The sequence below is a fragment of the Sus scrofa genome, chromosome 1 (genome assembly GCF_054392235.1).
Source record: "Sus scrofa isolate SSC_HxYL_T2T_F1_AM1 chromosome 1, Sscrofa_HxYL_maternal_Yorkshire_Landrace_v2.0, whole genome shotgun sequence".
Taxonomy (NCBI): Eukaryota; Metazoa; Chordata; class Mammalia; order Artiodactyla; family Suidae; genus Sus; species Sus scrofa.
Genome location: NC_139383.1, coordinates 282,276,494 through 282,292,031, shown reverse-complemented (window position 1 = coordinate 282,292,031; position 15,538 = coordinate 282,276,494). Strand labels below are relative to the sequence as shown.

General features: G+C 56.7%; 2 protein-coding genes across 8 annotated transcripts in view; both read right to left on the bottom strand.

Moving 5' to 3' along the window:
* STXBP1 (syntaxin binding protein 1) overlaps nucleotides 1-15,538 on the bottom strand; it is a 775,650-nt gene that overhangs the window by 39,037 nt on the left and 721,075 nt on the right. The window lies entirely within an intron of this gene.
* The window catches only part of CERCAM (cerebral endothelial cell adhesion molecule), a 30,524-nt gene continuing 19,766 nt past the window's right edge, over nucleotides 4,781-15,538 (bottom strand). For 5 of the 7 annotated variants that reach the window (XM_084997800.1, XM_084997810.1, XM_003353677.5 and 2 more), the window contains 12 exons: nucleotides 14,522-14,612; nucleotides 12,212-12,322; nucleotides 11,920-12,037; nucleotides 11,256-11,390; nucleotides 10,886-11,090; nucleotides 9,690-9,809; nucleotides 9,318-9,394; nucleotides 9,127-9,233; nucleotides 7,709-7,841; nucleotides 6,581-6,708; nucleotides 6,179-6,382; nucleotides 4,781-5,790 (listed from right to left, as the gene is read on the bottom strand). In XM_084997800.1, the coding sequence (XP_084853926.1) occupies nucleotides 5,538-5,790; nucleotides 6,179-6,382; nucleotides 6,581-6,708; nucleotides 7,709-7,841; nucleotides 9,127-9,233; nucleotides 9,318-9,394; nucleotides 9,690-9,809; nucleotides 10,886-11,090; nucleotides 11,256-11,390; nucleotides 11,920-12,037; nucleotides 12,212-12,285 (1,554 nt within the window). In that variant the 5' untranslated portion in view covers nucleotides 12,286-12,322; nucleotides 14,522-14,612 and the 3' untranslated portion in view covers nucleotides 4,781-5,537. Of the gene's footprint in view, nucleotides 5,791-6,178; nucleotides 6,383-6,580; nucleotides 6,709-7,708; nucleotides 7,842-9,126; nucleotides 9,234-9,317; nucleotides 9,395-9,689; nucleotides 9,810-10,885; nucleotides 11,091-11,255; nucleotides 11,391-11,919; nucleotides 12,038-12,211; nucleotides 12,323-13,714; nucleotides 13,955-14,521; nucleotides 14,991-15,538 lie in introns of those variants that run through there. The other 2 variants (XM_084997792.1, XM_021069637.2) reach the window with 2 other exon arrangements.

Genomic DNA, 15,538 nt, shown 5'->3' with positions numbered 1-15,538 from the left:
GATCCAAGCTGCGTCTGTGACCTACACCACAGCTCACAGCAATGCTGGATCCTTAACTCACTGAGCAAGGCCAGGGATCAAACCCTTGTCCTCATGGATACTAGTCGGGCTCGCTAACCACTGAGCCACGACGGGAACTCCCTTAAGGAAGATTTTAAAACTCAATTTTTTTTTTTCTGTACCCAGTTGCATTCGGAAGTTCCCAGGCCAGAGATTGAACCCAACCCACAGCAGTATCAATGCTGGATCCTTAACTGCTAGGCCACCAAGGAACTCCTGAAACTCAGTTTTGTATCAAACTTCCAAATAAGTCATTATGCTGGATAAAAGACAGACACAAGAGTTCCCTAGTAGCTCAGTGGGTTAAGGATCTGGAATTGTCACTGCTGTGGAACAAGTTCGAGCTCTGGCCCTGGAACTTCCTCATGCCATGTGTGCAGCCAAAAAAAAAAATTCCACAAAATTGGAGTTCCCGTCGTGGCTCAGTGGTTAACGAATCCGACTAGGAACCATGAGGTTGCAGGTTCGATCCCTGGCCTTGCTCAGTGGGTTAAGGATACAGCGTTGCTGTGAGCTGTGGTGTAGGCTGGCGGCTACAGCTCCAATTTGACCCCTAGCCTGGGAACCTCCATATGCTGCGGGAGCAGCCCTAGAAGAGGCAGAAAGACAAAAAAAAAAAATTCCACAAAAAAAAATTTAAAAAAATTAAAAAAAATATATAGTCACAAAAGGTCACATGCTCTCTGACACAAAGTGTACAAATCTTTTCTTAGGTCAGTCTCCCGAGGCAATAGGAATAAAAAAATAAACAAATGGGACCTAATCAAACTTACAAGCTTTAGCACAGCAAAGGAAACCATTAAAAAAAAAAAAAAAAAGGAAAAGAAAAAGAAAAGACAATCTACAGAATGGGAGAAATTAGGGGTTTTTTTGTTTTTGTTTTATTAGGAGAAATTAGGGTTTTTTTGTTGCTTTTTTTTTTCTTTCTTTTTTTTGGTCTTTTTTAGGGCTGCACCCACGGCGTATGGAGGTTCCCAGGCTAGGGGTCTAATCGGAGCTGCAGCTGCCGGTCTACACCACAGCCACAGCAACACCAGATCCGAACTGCGACTGTGACCTACACCACAGCTCACGACAACGCCAGATCCTTAACCCGCTGAGCAAGGCCAGGGATTGAACCTGCAACCTCAGGGTTCCTAGTCAGATTTGTTAACCACTGAGCTACGACGGGAACTCCAGGAGAAATTAGTTTTAAACAATGCAACAGACAAGGGCTTAATGTCCAAAATATACAACCAACTCATACAACTCAACAACAAAAAAACAAACAACCCAGTTGAAAAATGGGCAAAGGACTTCAATAGACATTTCTCCAAAAAAGACATATGGATGGCCAGCAGGCACATGAAAAAATGTTCAACATCACTAATCATTAGAGAAATGCAAATCAAAATTACCATGAGGTGCCAGCTCACATTAGTCAGAATGGCCATCACTAATATGTCTACAAATAGGATTTCCCATTGCGGTGCAGTGAAACAAATCCAACTAGTAACCATGAGGTTGTGGGTTCGATCCCTGGCCTCACTCAGCGGGTTAAGGATCCGGCCTTGATGTGAGCTGTGGTATAGGTTGCAGACGCGGCTCGGATCCTGCATTGCTGTGGCTGGCAGCGGTGTAGCTCCAGTTCAGCCCTTAGCCTGGAAACCCCTGCATACTGCAGGTGCGGCCCTAAAAGAAAAAAAAAAAAGAAAAAAAAAAGTCTACAAATAACAAATGCTGTAGAGGTTGTGGAGAAAAGGATTGGTGGGAATGTAAATTGGTACAACCTCTATGGAAAACAGTATGGATGTTCCTCAGAAAACTAAACATAGAACTACCACACGCGGAATTCCCGTCGTGGCGCAGTGGTTAGCGAATCCGACTGGGAACCAAGAGGCTGCGGGTTCGATCCCTGGCCTTGCTCAGCGGGTTAAGGATCCGGCGTTGCCATGGGCTGTGGTGTAGGTTGAAGATGCAGCTTGGACCCCGTGTTGCTGTGGTGTAGGCCGTGGCTCTGATTCGACCTCCATATGCCGCTGGAAGCGGCCCTAGAAAAGGTAAAAAGACAAAAAAAAAAACCAAAAAAAAAAAAACCCAAGAACTACCGTACGCTCCAGCAATCCCATTCCTAGTCATATAACTGGACAAAACTACAATTCAAGATACATGAACCTGTATGTTCATAGCAGCACTATTCACAGTAGCCCAGACATGGAAACAACCTAAATGTCCAGCAACAGAGGAGTGGATTAAGAAGATGCGGGGGAGTTCCCATTGTGGCTCAGTGGTAACAAACCCACCTGGCATCAACGAGGACACAGGTTCCATCCTGGCCTTAACCCTCAGGGGGTTAAGGATCCGTCATTGCCATGAGCTGCGATGTAGGTCGCAGATGAGGCTTGGATCCCATGTTGCTGTGACTGTGGTGCAGAACAGCAGCTACAGCTCTGATTCGACCCCTAGCCTGGGAACTTCTACATGCCGCAGGTGTGGCCCCGAAAAGCAAAAACAGAAACAAAAACAAGATGTGGTACATATACACAGTGGAATACTACTCACCCATAAAAAGAATGAAATAATGCCATTTGGAGTAACATGGATGGAACTAGAGACTCTTATACTAAGTGAAGTAAGTCAGAAAGACAAACCATATGATATTACTTATACCTGGAATCTAAAATATGGCACAAGTGAACCTTTCTTTAGAATAGGAACAGACTCACGGACCTGGGGAACAGACTTGTGGTTGCCAAAGGGGAAGGGGGCAGGGAGTGGGATGGACTGGGAGTCTGGGGTTGGTAGATACACAGAATTACATTTAGAAGGGATAAGCAAGGAGGTCCTGCTCCACAGCACAGGGAACTATATCCAGTCTCTTGGGACAGAATAAGACAGGGAATGATATGAGAAAAAGAATGTAGGAGTTCCCATTATGGCTTAGGGGGTTATGAACTCAACTAGTATCTATGAGGATGTGATAAGGATCCGGCATTGCTGTGGCTGTGGCGCAGGCCAACAGCTGTGGCTCCAATTCCACCCTAGCCTGGGAACTTCCATGTGCTGCAGGTGCTGCCCTAAAAAGCCAAAAAAAAAAAAAAAAAAAAAAACCCAAAATGATCTCCAGGGAGTTCTCTGGTGGTCTAGTGGTTAGGATTCATAGCTTTCACCACTGCAGCCTGGGTTCAATCCCCAGGCTGGGAGCTAAGATCCCACATCAAGTCACTGCTCATTGCGCCCACTAAATATACAAATGAATAAACAATAAAACGATCTCCAGATCTGTCTACAAACCAGACCCCCTACCTCATAGTTTTCTCTTAATGGAACTTCGATACTTACAGTAGTTTGGGCCCAGAACTTTTTTTTTTTTTTAGGGCCATACCTGAGGTTCCCAGGTTAGGGATCAAATAGGAGCTGTAGCTGCTGGCCTACTCCACAACTGCAGCAATGTCAGATCCAAGCCACATCTTCGACCTACACCACAGCTCACGGCAACACCAGATCCTTAACCCACTGAGCGAGGACAGGGATCGAACCTGCATCCTCATGGTTCCTAGTTGGATTCGTTTCTGCTGTGCCACAGCGGGAACTCCTACTTCTTGTTTTGTCTGTCTCCCTCAGTAGAATATCAGCTCCATGAGGTCTGAGATTTTTTTGGACAATTTTATTCACTGCTGTAGCCCCTGCGCCTAAACGTGGCCCTTAGTGCTCAATAAGTGTTCATTTTAATGAATGAAAGGAACGCCCGAAGCCTGGAAAGGAGAAATGATTTAGTCAAGGTCATCGCTCTCCAGAATCAATGACTTTCGTTCTTGGAACAAAGCACTAATCCCACAGCTCTGGTCCAAAGTCCTTCTCAGAGCTGTGCCTGGCTCCGGAACCAAAGCCGGGCCAGCCGGACCTCATCCCCAGGATGGATGGAGGGAAAGCCTAGCCCGGGGGCGCCTGGCCGACTCTGCGGGGACCCAAGTACTTACACGCCCCAGTCAAGGGGCTGCACGGAGGAGGGGCTCCTCTGAAAAGGGAAGGGTGGAGACGGCTGTGCTGTACCGGAGGCCGCGGAAGCCACGGTCAAGGCAAGGGAGCCACCTCCCGACCCCCTTCCAGCTGCCTGAGTGCAGGCACTGGAGACAGTTGCTGGACCCAGAAACCTGACCCTACAGGGGTGGGGAGGGAGGAGGGCCAGAAGTTCACCCGCAGAAGAGCAGAAGGTGGAGCCGCTGCAGGTAACCCGGAGCACAGGGGGCCCTGGTGCCCTGCCCGTTGTCAGCCCCACACCAGCAGAGGGCGCTCTGGCCCACGAGGTCGGGGTCCGCTCGCTTGCCCTCTCTGGGGGCCACACTGGTTAGGGTGCGAGAGGAGAGGAGCCCGGGATCTCCGCAACCGCTTCCAGGGGAGGCTTCCACCTGCCCGGGAGAGGATCCAAAGGAGCCCTCAGGAGTTCTGGGTCTGGCCTGGGCCCACCCGGGAAGCAAGGTGAGGCCGGTGATGACCGTGACAGCCCCGGCGGGTGAGCACCCAGTGTGGGCTGGGCTCCAGACCCGGCCACTTTATACCCACCGGCCCCTGAGCTCCTTCTCTTCCCGCCTCCACTTTACCAATGAGGAGCCTGAGCCCGGTGGCCCCGCCCCTCCTCCGGGCTGCCCGCACCCCCGCCGTGTCTCCACCTGCTCATCCGCAGCCTGGGCTCTCTCCCTCCTGGATGTAAGAACACACAAAGAGGCTCAGCCAGGAGTTACAAAGTATAAAGTGCAATACCAGTCAGCTTTTATTGAGGGCCTACTGTGTGCCGAGTCCTCCTCCCCCCTCCCTGCCCCACCCATTGGCCGGGCGTGGAGCTGGGTTGGGAGCTGAGGCGGAGGTAGAAGGGGCCCAGAGGGCAGAGGTGCCCCCTCCCCACCGCAGCTGGGGCCTGAGTGGGGGGCAGGGCTCGTGTCTGCCCAGAGTCAAGATGAAGGCTGGGGGGCCTCCCTTCCTCCCTCCACTCCTGGCCCTGAATCAGGCCAGGCAAAGTAAAAGGGCTTGTGAGCCCTGCCCTTGTGGTATATGACCTTTGACCTTTGGGGAAGGGGACCCATCTCTGAGTGGCTTCTCCTGATGGAGGACAGGCCCAGAGGGCAGAGTGGCCCTGCCCAAGGTGGCAGTCAGGTCTCTACTGGGTCTGTGGTTCCTGATGGCAGTTTCTGCTCTGCTCCGGGTGCTCCTCTGGGGCGACAGGAGAGGGGAGACGTGAGACGGAGAAAGAACTAGAGCTGGACAGTGAGAGACAGGGAGAGAAGCAGACACAGAGATAGAGACACAGAGCAATGGAGAAGGGGCTCAGAGAGAGAGATGGGGAGCTAGGGATGGACAGAGAAAGGCAGACACAGCCGAAGATACAGAGCCAGAGAGACAAAGCCAGAGTCAGAGAGGGAGAGAGAGGAGGCCGCTGAGAAGGGGAGACAGAGATCCAGACACAGAGAGACGGCGCTGAAGGGGAGAGAAGACAGGCCCCCCTAGAGCTCGTCCTGGGGGCGGGGATGGAGGCTGTGCCCACTGCTGCCGGCCAGGTCCAGGCGGGGGTCACGCAGGGTCTTGTAAGAGCCGCTCCAGCTGATGAGGCGGCCGCTGTCGTCGTCCCAGGGCGAGGACGTCTCTGTGTCGCTGAGCCACTCGGCATCCCCGGCGTAGTGGGTGGGAGCAGCGAGCAGGGGCCGGGCTGAGAAGGCCCGCAGGTCCCGAGGCCAGAAGTGTGCCTTGTACTGCTCACTGGGAGGTGGGAGGCTGGCTCAGGGGGGCTGGGGTGGGCTGCTCCCCCCAGACCCATGCCAGCACGGAGCCAAACCCCTCACTACCCTCCCCATCTAGTCCTCCCAACAAACATGAGGCGGGATTTCTCTTATCCCCATTTCCCAGATGGAGAAAATGAGGCTCAGAACGGGAAAATCGCTGGACAGAAAACCACAGGGCATCACAGAATTCACACATAGACTGGTCTGCCTCCAAGGTTAAGCTGGGCTCTTCCTTGGTGACCTGAAAGACGTGACTCAGCCCTGCCAGCTGCAGCCTCCCCACCCGCCCAGTGAGGGGACCTCCTCCTTGCTGAGGTGGGCTCTCGGGATGGGGGGACCCTGCCCTGCCCCCCTCCGAGGCTCACTTGGGGTGCTGGTCAAACATGATGGGCAGGAACTCGTCCACGGGCAGCATTCGGCGCAGGGGCTGGGAGGCCAGCAGCTTGCGGGCTCCGGCCAGGCTCAGGACATAGGCCAGCGTCCAGTAGGAGTACCCTGCCACCACAAGCTGTGGCAGCCCCTCCACGGCTGCCTCCTCCTCGGGGTTCACCTGCTTCCGGCCGAGGTAGCTGCAGGCGACACCAGGGGTCCCAGGAGTCACTGTGGATGTCACAGGGCTCCTCCCACAACCCCATCTAGAGGACCAGGCTCAGGGGAAGGGAGGGCTGGCCAGGGCTCCAGGCAGGAACCCCCTGACCCCAGGGACCTGCCCCTCTCCCTTGCCCCCCCCGGGGGGGGGCGGGGGGGGGGCACAGGCTTCTTCATACATTAGATCCCAAGGAAGCTTCTCCGCCTCCACCTCCTCCATCAGCCGCTCCAGCCGCCCCCTGAAGTTGCTCTCAAAGCGCACATCATCCTCAAACACCACGACCTGGGCCAGGCCCTGGGCAACCACCTGTGGCACATGGGGGGTAGGTGGCTCTGTAGACTCAGGCTGTCCCCTTCCACCTGGCTGATACAGACACTCTTGGAACGCCTGGCTCTGGCATTCCAGGCCCTCCGGGCCCCAGTCCAGCTCTCAGAACAGATTCACAATGGCCATCAGAACGTTTGCTGCAGTCCCTGAGCGCTACTCTATGCCAGGGCCCGCGGTGCTCATCTCCAGGGACCCTCAGGAGGCACGATGTCCCTGAACGGCAGGAAGGAGATGGAGACACAGCGAGGTCAACCCCCTTGGCCGAGGACACACAGCCAGGAAGTGGCGGAACTGGGATCCGAACCTCCCTCTGCTGGACTCCAGGGCCCGGCTCCTCGCTTCCGCCTCCTGAGCTCTCCTAAAGGAAGCAGGGCTGGGTGGGAGTGGGGAGACCCTTGCCCCCAATAGCCAGGAAAAAAAAATACTTTGTGTAGCCTTTGGAAATGTGAAAAGAACATGAAATCAGCTCAGTAAATGGTGAAATGTACATCAATCTGCAATCTGTTCAGAGGCCGCAGAAAAACAGAAACACAAGCTCACAGCCCATATCTTGGCTACCGTAGAAAATAAAAACAAGGAGTTCCCATTGTGACTCAGCAGTAATAAACCTGACTAGTATCCGTGAGGATGCGGGTTCCATCCCTGGCCCTGCTCAGTGGGTTAAGGATCCGGCGTTGCCATGCGCTGTGTTATGGGTCGCAGATGGGGCTCGGATCCTGCGTTGCTGTGGCTGTGGTCTAGGCCGGCAGCTGCAGCTCCGATTCGACCCCTAGCCTGGGAACTTCCATATGCCCAGAGTACGGCCCTAAAAAGACAAAAAAATAAATAAATAAAGATTTCTGATGAATGAGGTATCGGGTTGGACGCAAGGCAGACTTAAAGCTGCTGGCGGGTCTTTGTCAGTCTGTTTAGTCACCCACTGGTCACACAAGTACTGGCACGAGCAGTGGACAGGGCAGTGTGTGGGGGGGTGTCTCACCTCCTCCCAGATGGAGTAGTGGCTGAGGAAGCAGCCCACCTCGCCCTTGGTCAGCGTGCGGCCCGAGTAGGGGTCCTGGTAGCCGGGGAGCAGGTCCACGCCAAGCCTCCTCATGACACTGCTGTTGAGCATCCTGAGGGAGTTGGTGTCATGGGGTTAGTGGTGCCCCCCCAGCCCCCAGGATCCATCCAGGGGCACCTGGCCCCTGCAAGGTGGGGCCAGTCACACTGGAGTTTGGTTTGCAGGAGGCTTCAGCCTTTGTTCCTGCTTCATGTGGCCCGGAGCCATCAGTGACTGGACCTTGGGTGTCGTAGCTGCCTCGAGAGAGAGAGACCCCCAGGGGAGGGGGTGGCAGTCTGAGTGGGAGACACCCCAGAAAGATACGGGCAACGTGGCAGATACTTAGGCAGAGGCCTAAGCAAATGATGGCCATCTTGCAGTTAAAAGGGCTGGGGCAGGAGTTCCCTGGTGGCCTAGTGGTTAAGGATCAGGCATTGTCACTGCTGTGGTTTGGGAATGTGGTGTGGGTTCCATCTCTGGCCCAGGAACTTCTTTTTCTTTTTTTTTTTCTCTTTTTAGGACCACACCTGCAGCATATGGAAGTTCCCAGGCTAGGGGTCGAATCAAAGCTGCCAGCTGCCGGCCTACGCCACAGGCACAGCAACGCAGGATCCAAGCCATGTCTGCAACCCACACCACAGTGCACGGCAACGCCGGATCCTTAACCCATTAAGCAAGGCCAGGGATCAAACCTGCGTCCTCATGGTTACTAGGCAGGTTCTTTACCACCAAGCCACAATGGGAACTCCCTGGCCCAGGAACTGCATGCCATGGGCATGGCCGAAAACATTAAAAAGTAATAACAATAATATAGAGAGTGGGATATATGCAGCAAATAGCAGTGTCCCTATGGGGCTGGGTGACCTCTGGCCTGCTCCCACCCCCACCCATCAGGGATCTAAGTTCAGAATGGAAAAGAATAACCCTGACGATAATGATGAAGGTATTATTAACCTCTGGAATACTTCCTACGTGTCAGGCCTTCGCTGGACCCTTACAAACCCTTAAGAGAAAAGCACAGCTTCTCGCCCTCATGCAGCAGGTGGAGGGACAGGACGACATGCTGGAGGCGGCGCAGCTGGTAAGCAGCAGAGCTGGAACCCCAGCCCAGGAGCTCCAGACCCTGGGCCTGAAGCACTGTCCCCTCTCCCTCGGGTGGGCTGAGGGAGGGCATCCTGTCCCATCTGGTCTCCCCTGGACCCTGAGACAGAGGTACCCAGGCCCTGTTTGAATACCTCCTGGAACAGGAAACTCACTCAACGCATCGTCCGCTTTTCCCGCCCCCAGGGAGCTCTGAGGGACCACGCTGGCCCCCCAGCTGCCCAGGGCCCTGTCCCCACGCAGGAAGCCTCACCCACCGGCCGTCCACGGCGTCCACCACCCGCCCGGCAATCTCCATCTCCCAGAGTGAGCTCAGCATGCGCTCTCGGCGGTCGGGCCGGCGGGCCAGGCTGATGACAAACACCTGGAGGAGGCAGGGTCGTGGGTGCGAGGGGGGAGGGGAGAGGCGGGAGCCCCCCCCCACCTCCTGGCCCCAATCCCGACGTACCTCATCAAACCCCATCTTGCTGGGCCTCTTCGGGGGCCGGGACACGTGAGCCGAGGCCCACATGGGGGGCCCATCCACTGCAGAGGAAAGCGTTCCCCACTCCTGAGTCTGCACCCTGGAGTTCTAGGCACCCCCTCCAACCCCAGCCTCATTCCTGCCCCCTCGGCAGAATGCCCAGCAGATCACAGAATCCACCTGCCTCCATGATATGGATGGGCAGGCGGAGGCCCAGCGGGAAAAAAGGACTCGCCTAGAGTCAGGAAATGAGTTGGGGGGAGGCTGAGCCCCCAGCCCCCTGCCCAGCCAGGGCCGGGCCTAGAACAAGGGGCAGGTAGGGGAGGGCAGGGGGCAGCAGCAGCAGGCAGCCCTTACCCAGCGCTTCCAAGAGCAGATGGATGAAGTTGACTCTCTCATCCTCCAGCCCCTGGTGGGATTTCACAGGCACGTTCATGTACCCGTAACGGTGCTCGTTGCACACGTGCACTGAGACCCCTGTGGAGAGAGGCCGAGTGGGGCTCTCAGGACCCAGCTGAGAGGTCTCAGGCCCAGTCCTGCCCAGGACCCAACACGTGAGTCCTCTCTGGAACTCACATCCTCACCTGTGGGGCTGGAGGGAGAAAGGGCTTGGATCAAATAATATCTAAGGACCATTCTGCTGAGATGTTTATTCATTCGACAGGCGTCTAGAGTACCAGCTGGTCAGGTCCACATAAGCTGGCCCCTGCCTACCTTTCCTGCCTCAGCCTGCACCAGGCCCTTCTCGCTTACTATGCTCCAGCCACACCTGCCTTTTGTGTGCCCTGCCACCACAGGACCTTTGCACCTGCTGTTGTTTGAAACGCTCTGTCCTGCTCTCTTTGCCTTCTAATGCCCGCCCATACCTTATTTTTTAGTTTTTATTTATCAGATCCCAGCTGCAGCTGCCACCTATGCTGCAGCTCTGGCAATGCCTGATCCTTTAACCCACTGAACCAGGCCAGGGATTGAACCAGCATCCTTGGCGCTGCATAGATGCCACCAACGCCATTGCACCACAGCAGGAACGCCTGTCTGCACATGCTTTCGATCTCAGTCCTGAAGTTAACATCCTATGCTTCAAGAAAACTTTAAAAAAGTGAAAAATGGAGTTCCCGTCGTGGCGCAGTGGTTAACGAATCCAACTAGGAACCGTGAGGTTGCGGGTTCGATCCCTGCCCTTGTTCAGTGGGTTAAGGATCCAGCATTGCTGTGAGCTGTGGTATAGGTTGCAGACGCGGCTCAGATCCCGCATTGCTGTGACTCTGGAGTAGGCTGGCAGCTACAGCTCCGATTTGATCCTTAGCCTGGAACCTCCATATGCCACGGGAGAGGCCCTAGAAATGGCAAAAAGACCAAAAATAAATAAATAAATAAAAATTAAAAAGTGAAAAAAGAGAAAAATTTTCAAAAGGAAGGAAGGGAGGCTACAGACCTGAAGGACAAACAGAAGTTACAAGATGAGCTGCGGAGTGGGGAAGGGCATGCAAAGCAGCAGGAACAGCACATGCAAGAGCCCAGAGGCCTGGAAGCAAGGCTCGAGCTGTCCTCACCGGCAGCCTGACAGGCGTAGGCAAAGACGATGATGTCGTCGAAGGGCCAGGTATAGTTGGGGTGAGGAGGGTAGAAGGAGAGCTGGCCTGTCCCCTCAGCCCGCAGGGATATCAGGAAGGTGGAGTGGACCATGGGGACGCGGAAGCAGCCCCGGCGCTGGCGGTTCTTGGTGGGGAAGTACTCAGCCGTGCGGCGGTAGTAGCCCTGGGGAAGGGGGTGCTTCCGGGTGTGAGAGGGCACCCCTCCGTCCCAGCACACGGCTCCCCTGCCGGGGCCCACAGACCCCACCCCAAGGCCTTCAGGCTCTCTGCCCTCCGCGTCCCTCCTTCCCGACCTCAAACCGCCTGACGCCTCCGTCCCTGGCCTTACCTGGGGGGTGATCCCGCACCAGAAATTGGAGTAGTAGGTCTGGGAGTCCAGCATCGGGGCCACCACGGGCAGCTGCTGCTCTATCAGAAGCCGCAGTGTCTGGTTGTTGGTCAGAATATTGTCTGTGTCTGCAAACTTTGGGGAGGGGGGTTGTCACAGGCCCCAGCCTTGTCTGGGCTGCAGCCGCCCCAAGGATTCACTGAGTGGGATCCCTCTGGATTTCCAGAGACCCAGAATGTCTCCCAGGATCCAATGGGGTTCCCTCAGAGAGGTCTACCCTACAAACCAGTAGCTATGTTTCTGGACCAAGGATCTAGTCTGGCTCAAGAGATTGGATCCAGAGGACACACCTGAGTTGCTGATCTAAAAACCTTATCTGAAGTTTTAGGAAATAAATTCAAAGACCGACTCTGAACTCTAGTCTAGGGAACTGGGCTCAGTTTATACCCTGGGCATTAGCCCAGGGATCAAGGCTCAGCATATACCCTGGGCTCTGTTTCAGGTATCTAGTCTGAGCTCAAGCATAAGGATCCAAGCTCCATATCTGATCTGGGTTCTGACCTGGGTTGCTGGCTGAAGGATCCAGCTTCCAGGTGGTTAAGTCATGCCAAGATTTCTGACAAGGACAGGTGACACCCACCTGTGGGAAGCCAGACTTTCTTACCAGGATATAGTCAGCCCCCCAGTCCCTAGCAAAGGTCAGGGCTTCTTGCTTCAGCTCCATCAGAAACTGGTGCCTTTCTTTGGTCCAGTGCTTAGGTCCCTCTTCATCTGGGTAGGACCTGAGGGGGTGAGGAAATGAGATGGTGCCGTGGGGCAGGTGCATGTGGTCTCCCTCTCTGCGGGGCAGGGGACAGAGCCCTGGCCTGGAGGCTGTGGCTCAGGGCTGTCCCTTTCCCTCTCTGGGGTGCAGCTGCTGCCCACCTTCCCCAGAACCCTCCCCCTCGGGCCACCACCTGGGCTCCCCCTCAGGCCTCCAGACCACAGCTGCATAGTCCTCGCCCACAGCAGCCAGCCACTCCTGCAGCATCTCTGTGGTGCTGTCCTCATTGTGGTCCGTGGCACACCTGGGGACAAGGAGGAAGAAGGCTGAGGGACAGACCTACAGAAGGACCAAACCCTGAGGCAGCTTGGGCCCCTGGAGCACCAGCGCTTGCACTCCAGGGAGCAGTAGAGGCAGGTGTGCTGCAGGGGAAGGTAGGCAGCCAGGTTCCATTCGATAGATCTGTGACCCACTGTGTGACCTCTGGCAAGTCCTGACCCTCTCTGGGCTTCACTTTCTCCCTCCGTAACTATAAGCTGTCCTGGCCCACTCAGGGGTGGAGATGACAGAACTCGGAAGCATTTTGAAAGATGAAAAGGAACTCAGCTTTAAGGAACACACCTGCCTCATTTCTGGGTCACCTTCCTTCCCTGCTGTGTGACCACAGGTCAGCCACCTCCCCTCTCTGAGTCAGGACTGGACAGAAGAGCTGCTGCTTGCCTCCGCCCCAAAGCGGTCAAGGAACCAAACTACACTCTGAGTGGCCCTGAGAAATATTGCTGGACCCAAGTTCCATTGCCACCATGCACAGCCTCTCCAAAGGGGCTCTCATGACAGAGGTGGGTGCGGATGGCTTAGCCAAGAGTCCGGGTTTTAGGTGAGGCTGCCCCTTTAAGCCAATTCCCCAGAAGTGAGGACTAACTACGTGTCAAGTCTTACAGGGGTGGGAACTAACTAACTCCCAAAGTGGTAATTGTGGGCGGCCATCCCAGGCCACGGCTCCACCCCCCCAGCCTGACTTTGGTGAGTTTCGGAGGGTAGTTTTGTCATTTCTCTCAGCTTATCCCCAACCTCAGCTTGGGCCTCCTCCCTGTTCTGGCTTCTGTAAACTGTGGCTTCTAATTCAAGCACCCTGCGGGGACGCCTAGTCCCCAGGGGAATGCAGAAGGGGGCTTTGCCCTTGGCTGGCAGGACCCAGACCTCTCCTGAGGGAGCATGGAACCAGCCCAGCGGAAAGGAGAGCAGCACAGAGTCCCAGGCTGAGGCCACCTCCACGGGCCCCCAGGAACCCCCAGGAACCCCCAGACCTGCTGATCTCTGCCACATCAGACCCCAGGGGACGCCAGCTGCTCCAGTCTGCTCCACTCTGAGTCAGTCCGCGCATCCACGGGTCTAAGGGCTGAGTTTCAGCTCTGAGGTCAGAGCGCGAGGGCCTGGGCCCAACTCACACCCAGAGGAGGTCCCAAGAGGAGAAGAAGGGATGGGCGCCCCTATGTCAACCTAAGGTCGCAGAGGTGCGTCTGTCTGCCACGCCAGGGAGATAAGGGGTCCCTGCCAGAGGAGGGCCTGTCTGCAAGGGGAGGGGCCTGTCTGGGTGGTGTCTGGGCAGGGAGCAGATGGGGCCATCTGGAGCCCCGACTGTCGGTGGAGTTGGGGCTAGATGCCCAGTGGGTGCCAGTGCCCGGGTCTCTCTCACCAGAGGGCCAGCCTGGCCCGGGGATAGTCCAGCCGCTCCAGCGCGCCCAGGTAATGGGGCAGTGAGTGCTCGGCATTGCGGGCCAGGATGACAAGGACCACGGTGGGCAGCGGCGGTTCTGCGATGCCCGCAGCCTGGAGCCGTGGCCCCAGCAGAAGCAGCAGCTGGAGCAGCGGGGCGGCGGGGGCAGCGCGCATGGCGGGCGCTCGGGGCGGCGGCGGCGGCGGCCCCCGGGGCTCCCGGCCGGGCCGAGGGGAGTGGGCGGCGCAGCAGGGCTGGGGCGGAGCCTGGGGCCTGGGCGGGGCCGGGGCGGGCCCGGAGCGGGGTCGGGGGAGCGTACCCCAAAGTGAGCGCCCAATCCCACCCCTATCCGTGGATTCTCCAGTGTCCTCTCCTCGGCCAGGGGTACCGCAGGACCAGAGGCTGGATACCCGCCCCAGACGCGAGCCAGGAGCAGCCCCCTCCCGGCTAGAGGGGCGCCGGGAACGGCATCCGAGCCACCCTGGCGTCTGAGAATGCTCGACTACGAATCCCTGGACGTGCAACTCCCAGGATCCGGCTTCACTGAGCGCCTGACGCCTCTGAATCCGTATTCCCTGACCATGCTTCCGACCCTTGGACTTGAGCCGCAGGCCCCGCGGGGGGGCACCCACTGGGCCGCGGCCTTTCCCGGGTTTCCCGGTTCCCGCCCCCTCCTTCGCCCCGGGCGCCCTCTGGCGGGCCCAGACGGAACTTCGCAGCCCGGCCAGCCGCCGCGTGGGCGGAGAGCAAGCCCTGCCTGGGGGGCAGGGAAGGGGTCGCCCTGACCTGCGCTCGCCATCCCGCCGCCGTCCGAGTCTAGCGTCCTCTGCGCGTCATCGTCCTCACCTCCGTCGCCAACACCGGCACTGCTCCGGCCCTTTAGGAGAGCAAAGCCGACTCAGACCAATTGTAGGACCAGGGGGCACCACACAGCCCCCCACGGTGACCCAGCCCCCTTCCAAAGCAGGGTGACTCCGTGTCTGGTCAGAGTCGGGGTCCTAAGGCCACTGCTGAGATGGAAAAGGATCCTCATTCAGCCTCTCTCCTCATTCAGCAGGGGAGGGGCCTGGAGGCCCCAGTGGTGGGTTCCAGCTCTTATCTGCCACCGACCCCTCAAGCAGGCCACTTTCCCTGAGCCTCAGGGCCTCCTGGGTAAAATCGGGCTGATACAGCCCCCATCTAGAGGGTTTGCAAGGTTCCTCGAGAGCGAGAGCGTGAAGTCACTTGAATCTCTGAGTGGAGCCTGGCAGGCAGAAAGGGCTCCTGGGGCTGGAAGACAGAACTGCAGAAGTCAGGCTCTCTCTCTCTCTCTCCTTTTTTTTTTTTTTTTTTTCTGTCTTTTTGCCTTTTCTTGAGCCGCTCCCGCGGCATATGGAGATTCCCAGGCTAGGGGCCTAACCAGAGCTATAGCCACTGGCCTACGCCAGAGCCACAGCAACTTGGGATCCGAGCTGCATCTGCCACCCACACCACAGCTCATGGCAACGCCGGATCCTTAACCCGCTGAGCAAGGCCAGGGATCAAACCCACAACCTCATGGTTCCTAGTCGGATTCATTAACCACTGCGCCACGATGGGAACTCTGCAGGCTCTCTTTCCATTCAGCCCATCACCCACGGGAATCTACTTTCCTATGTCCCCTTCCGGTCGCCCTACAATCTCTTCCCAGGGTCAGGGAGGGGGGCTAAACCAGTGCACACTATTTCCTCTGGGAGGAGGGGGATGGGGGACCAGCAAGGAACAGACTTGCCTAGCGATGGGGCAGCTTGTAGGGGCTTCCTACCCCTGGAGTCCTGGTCCCCA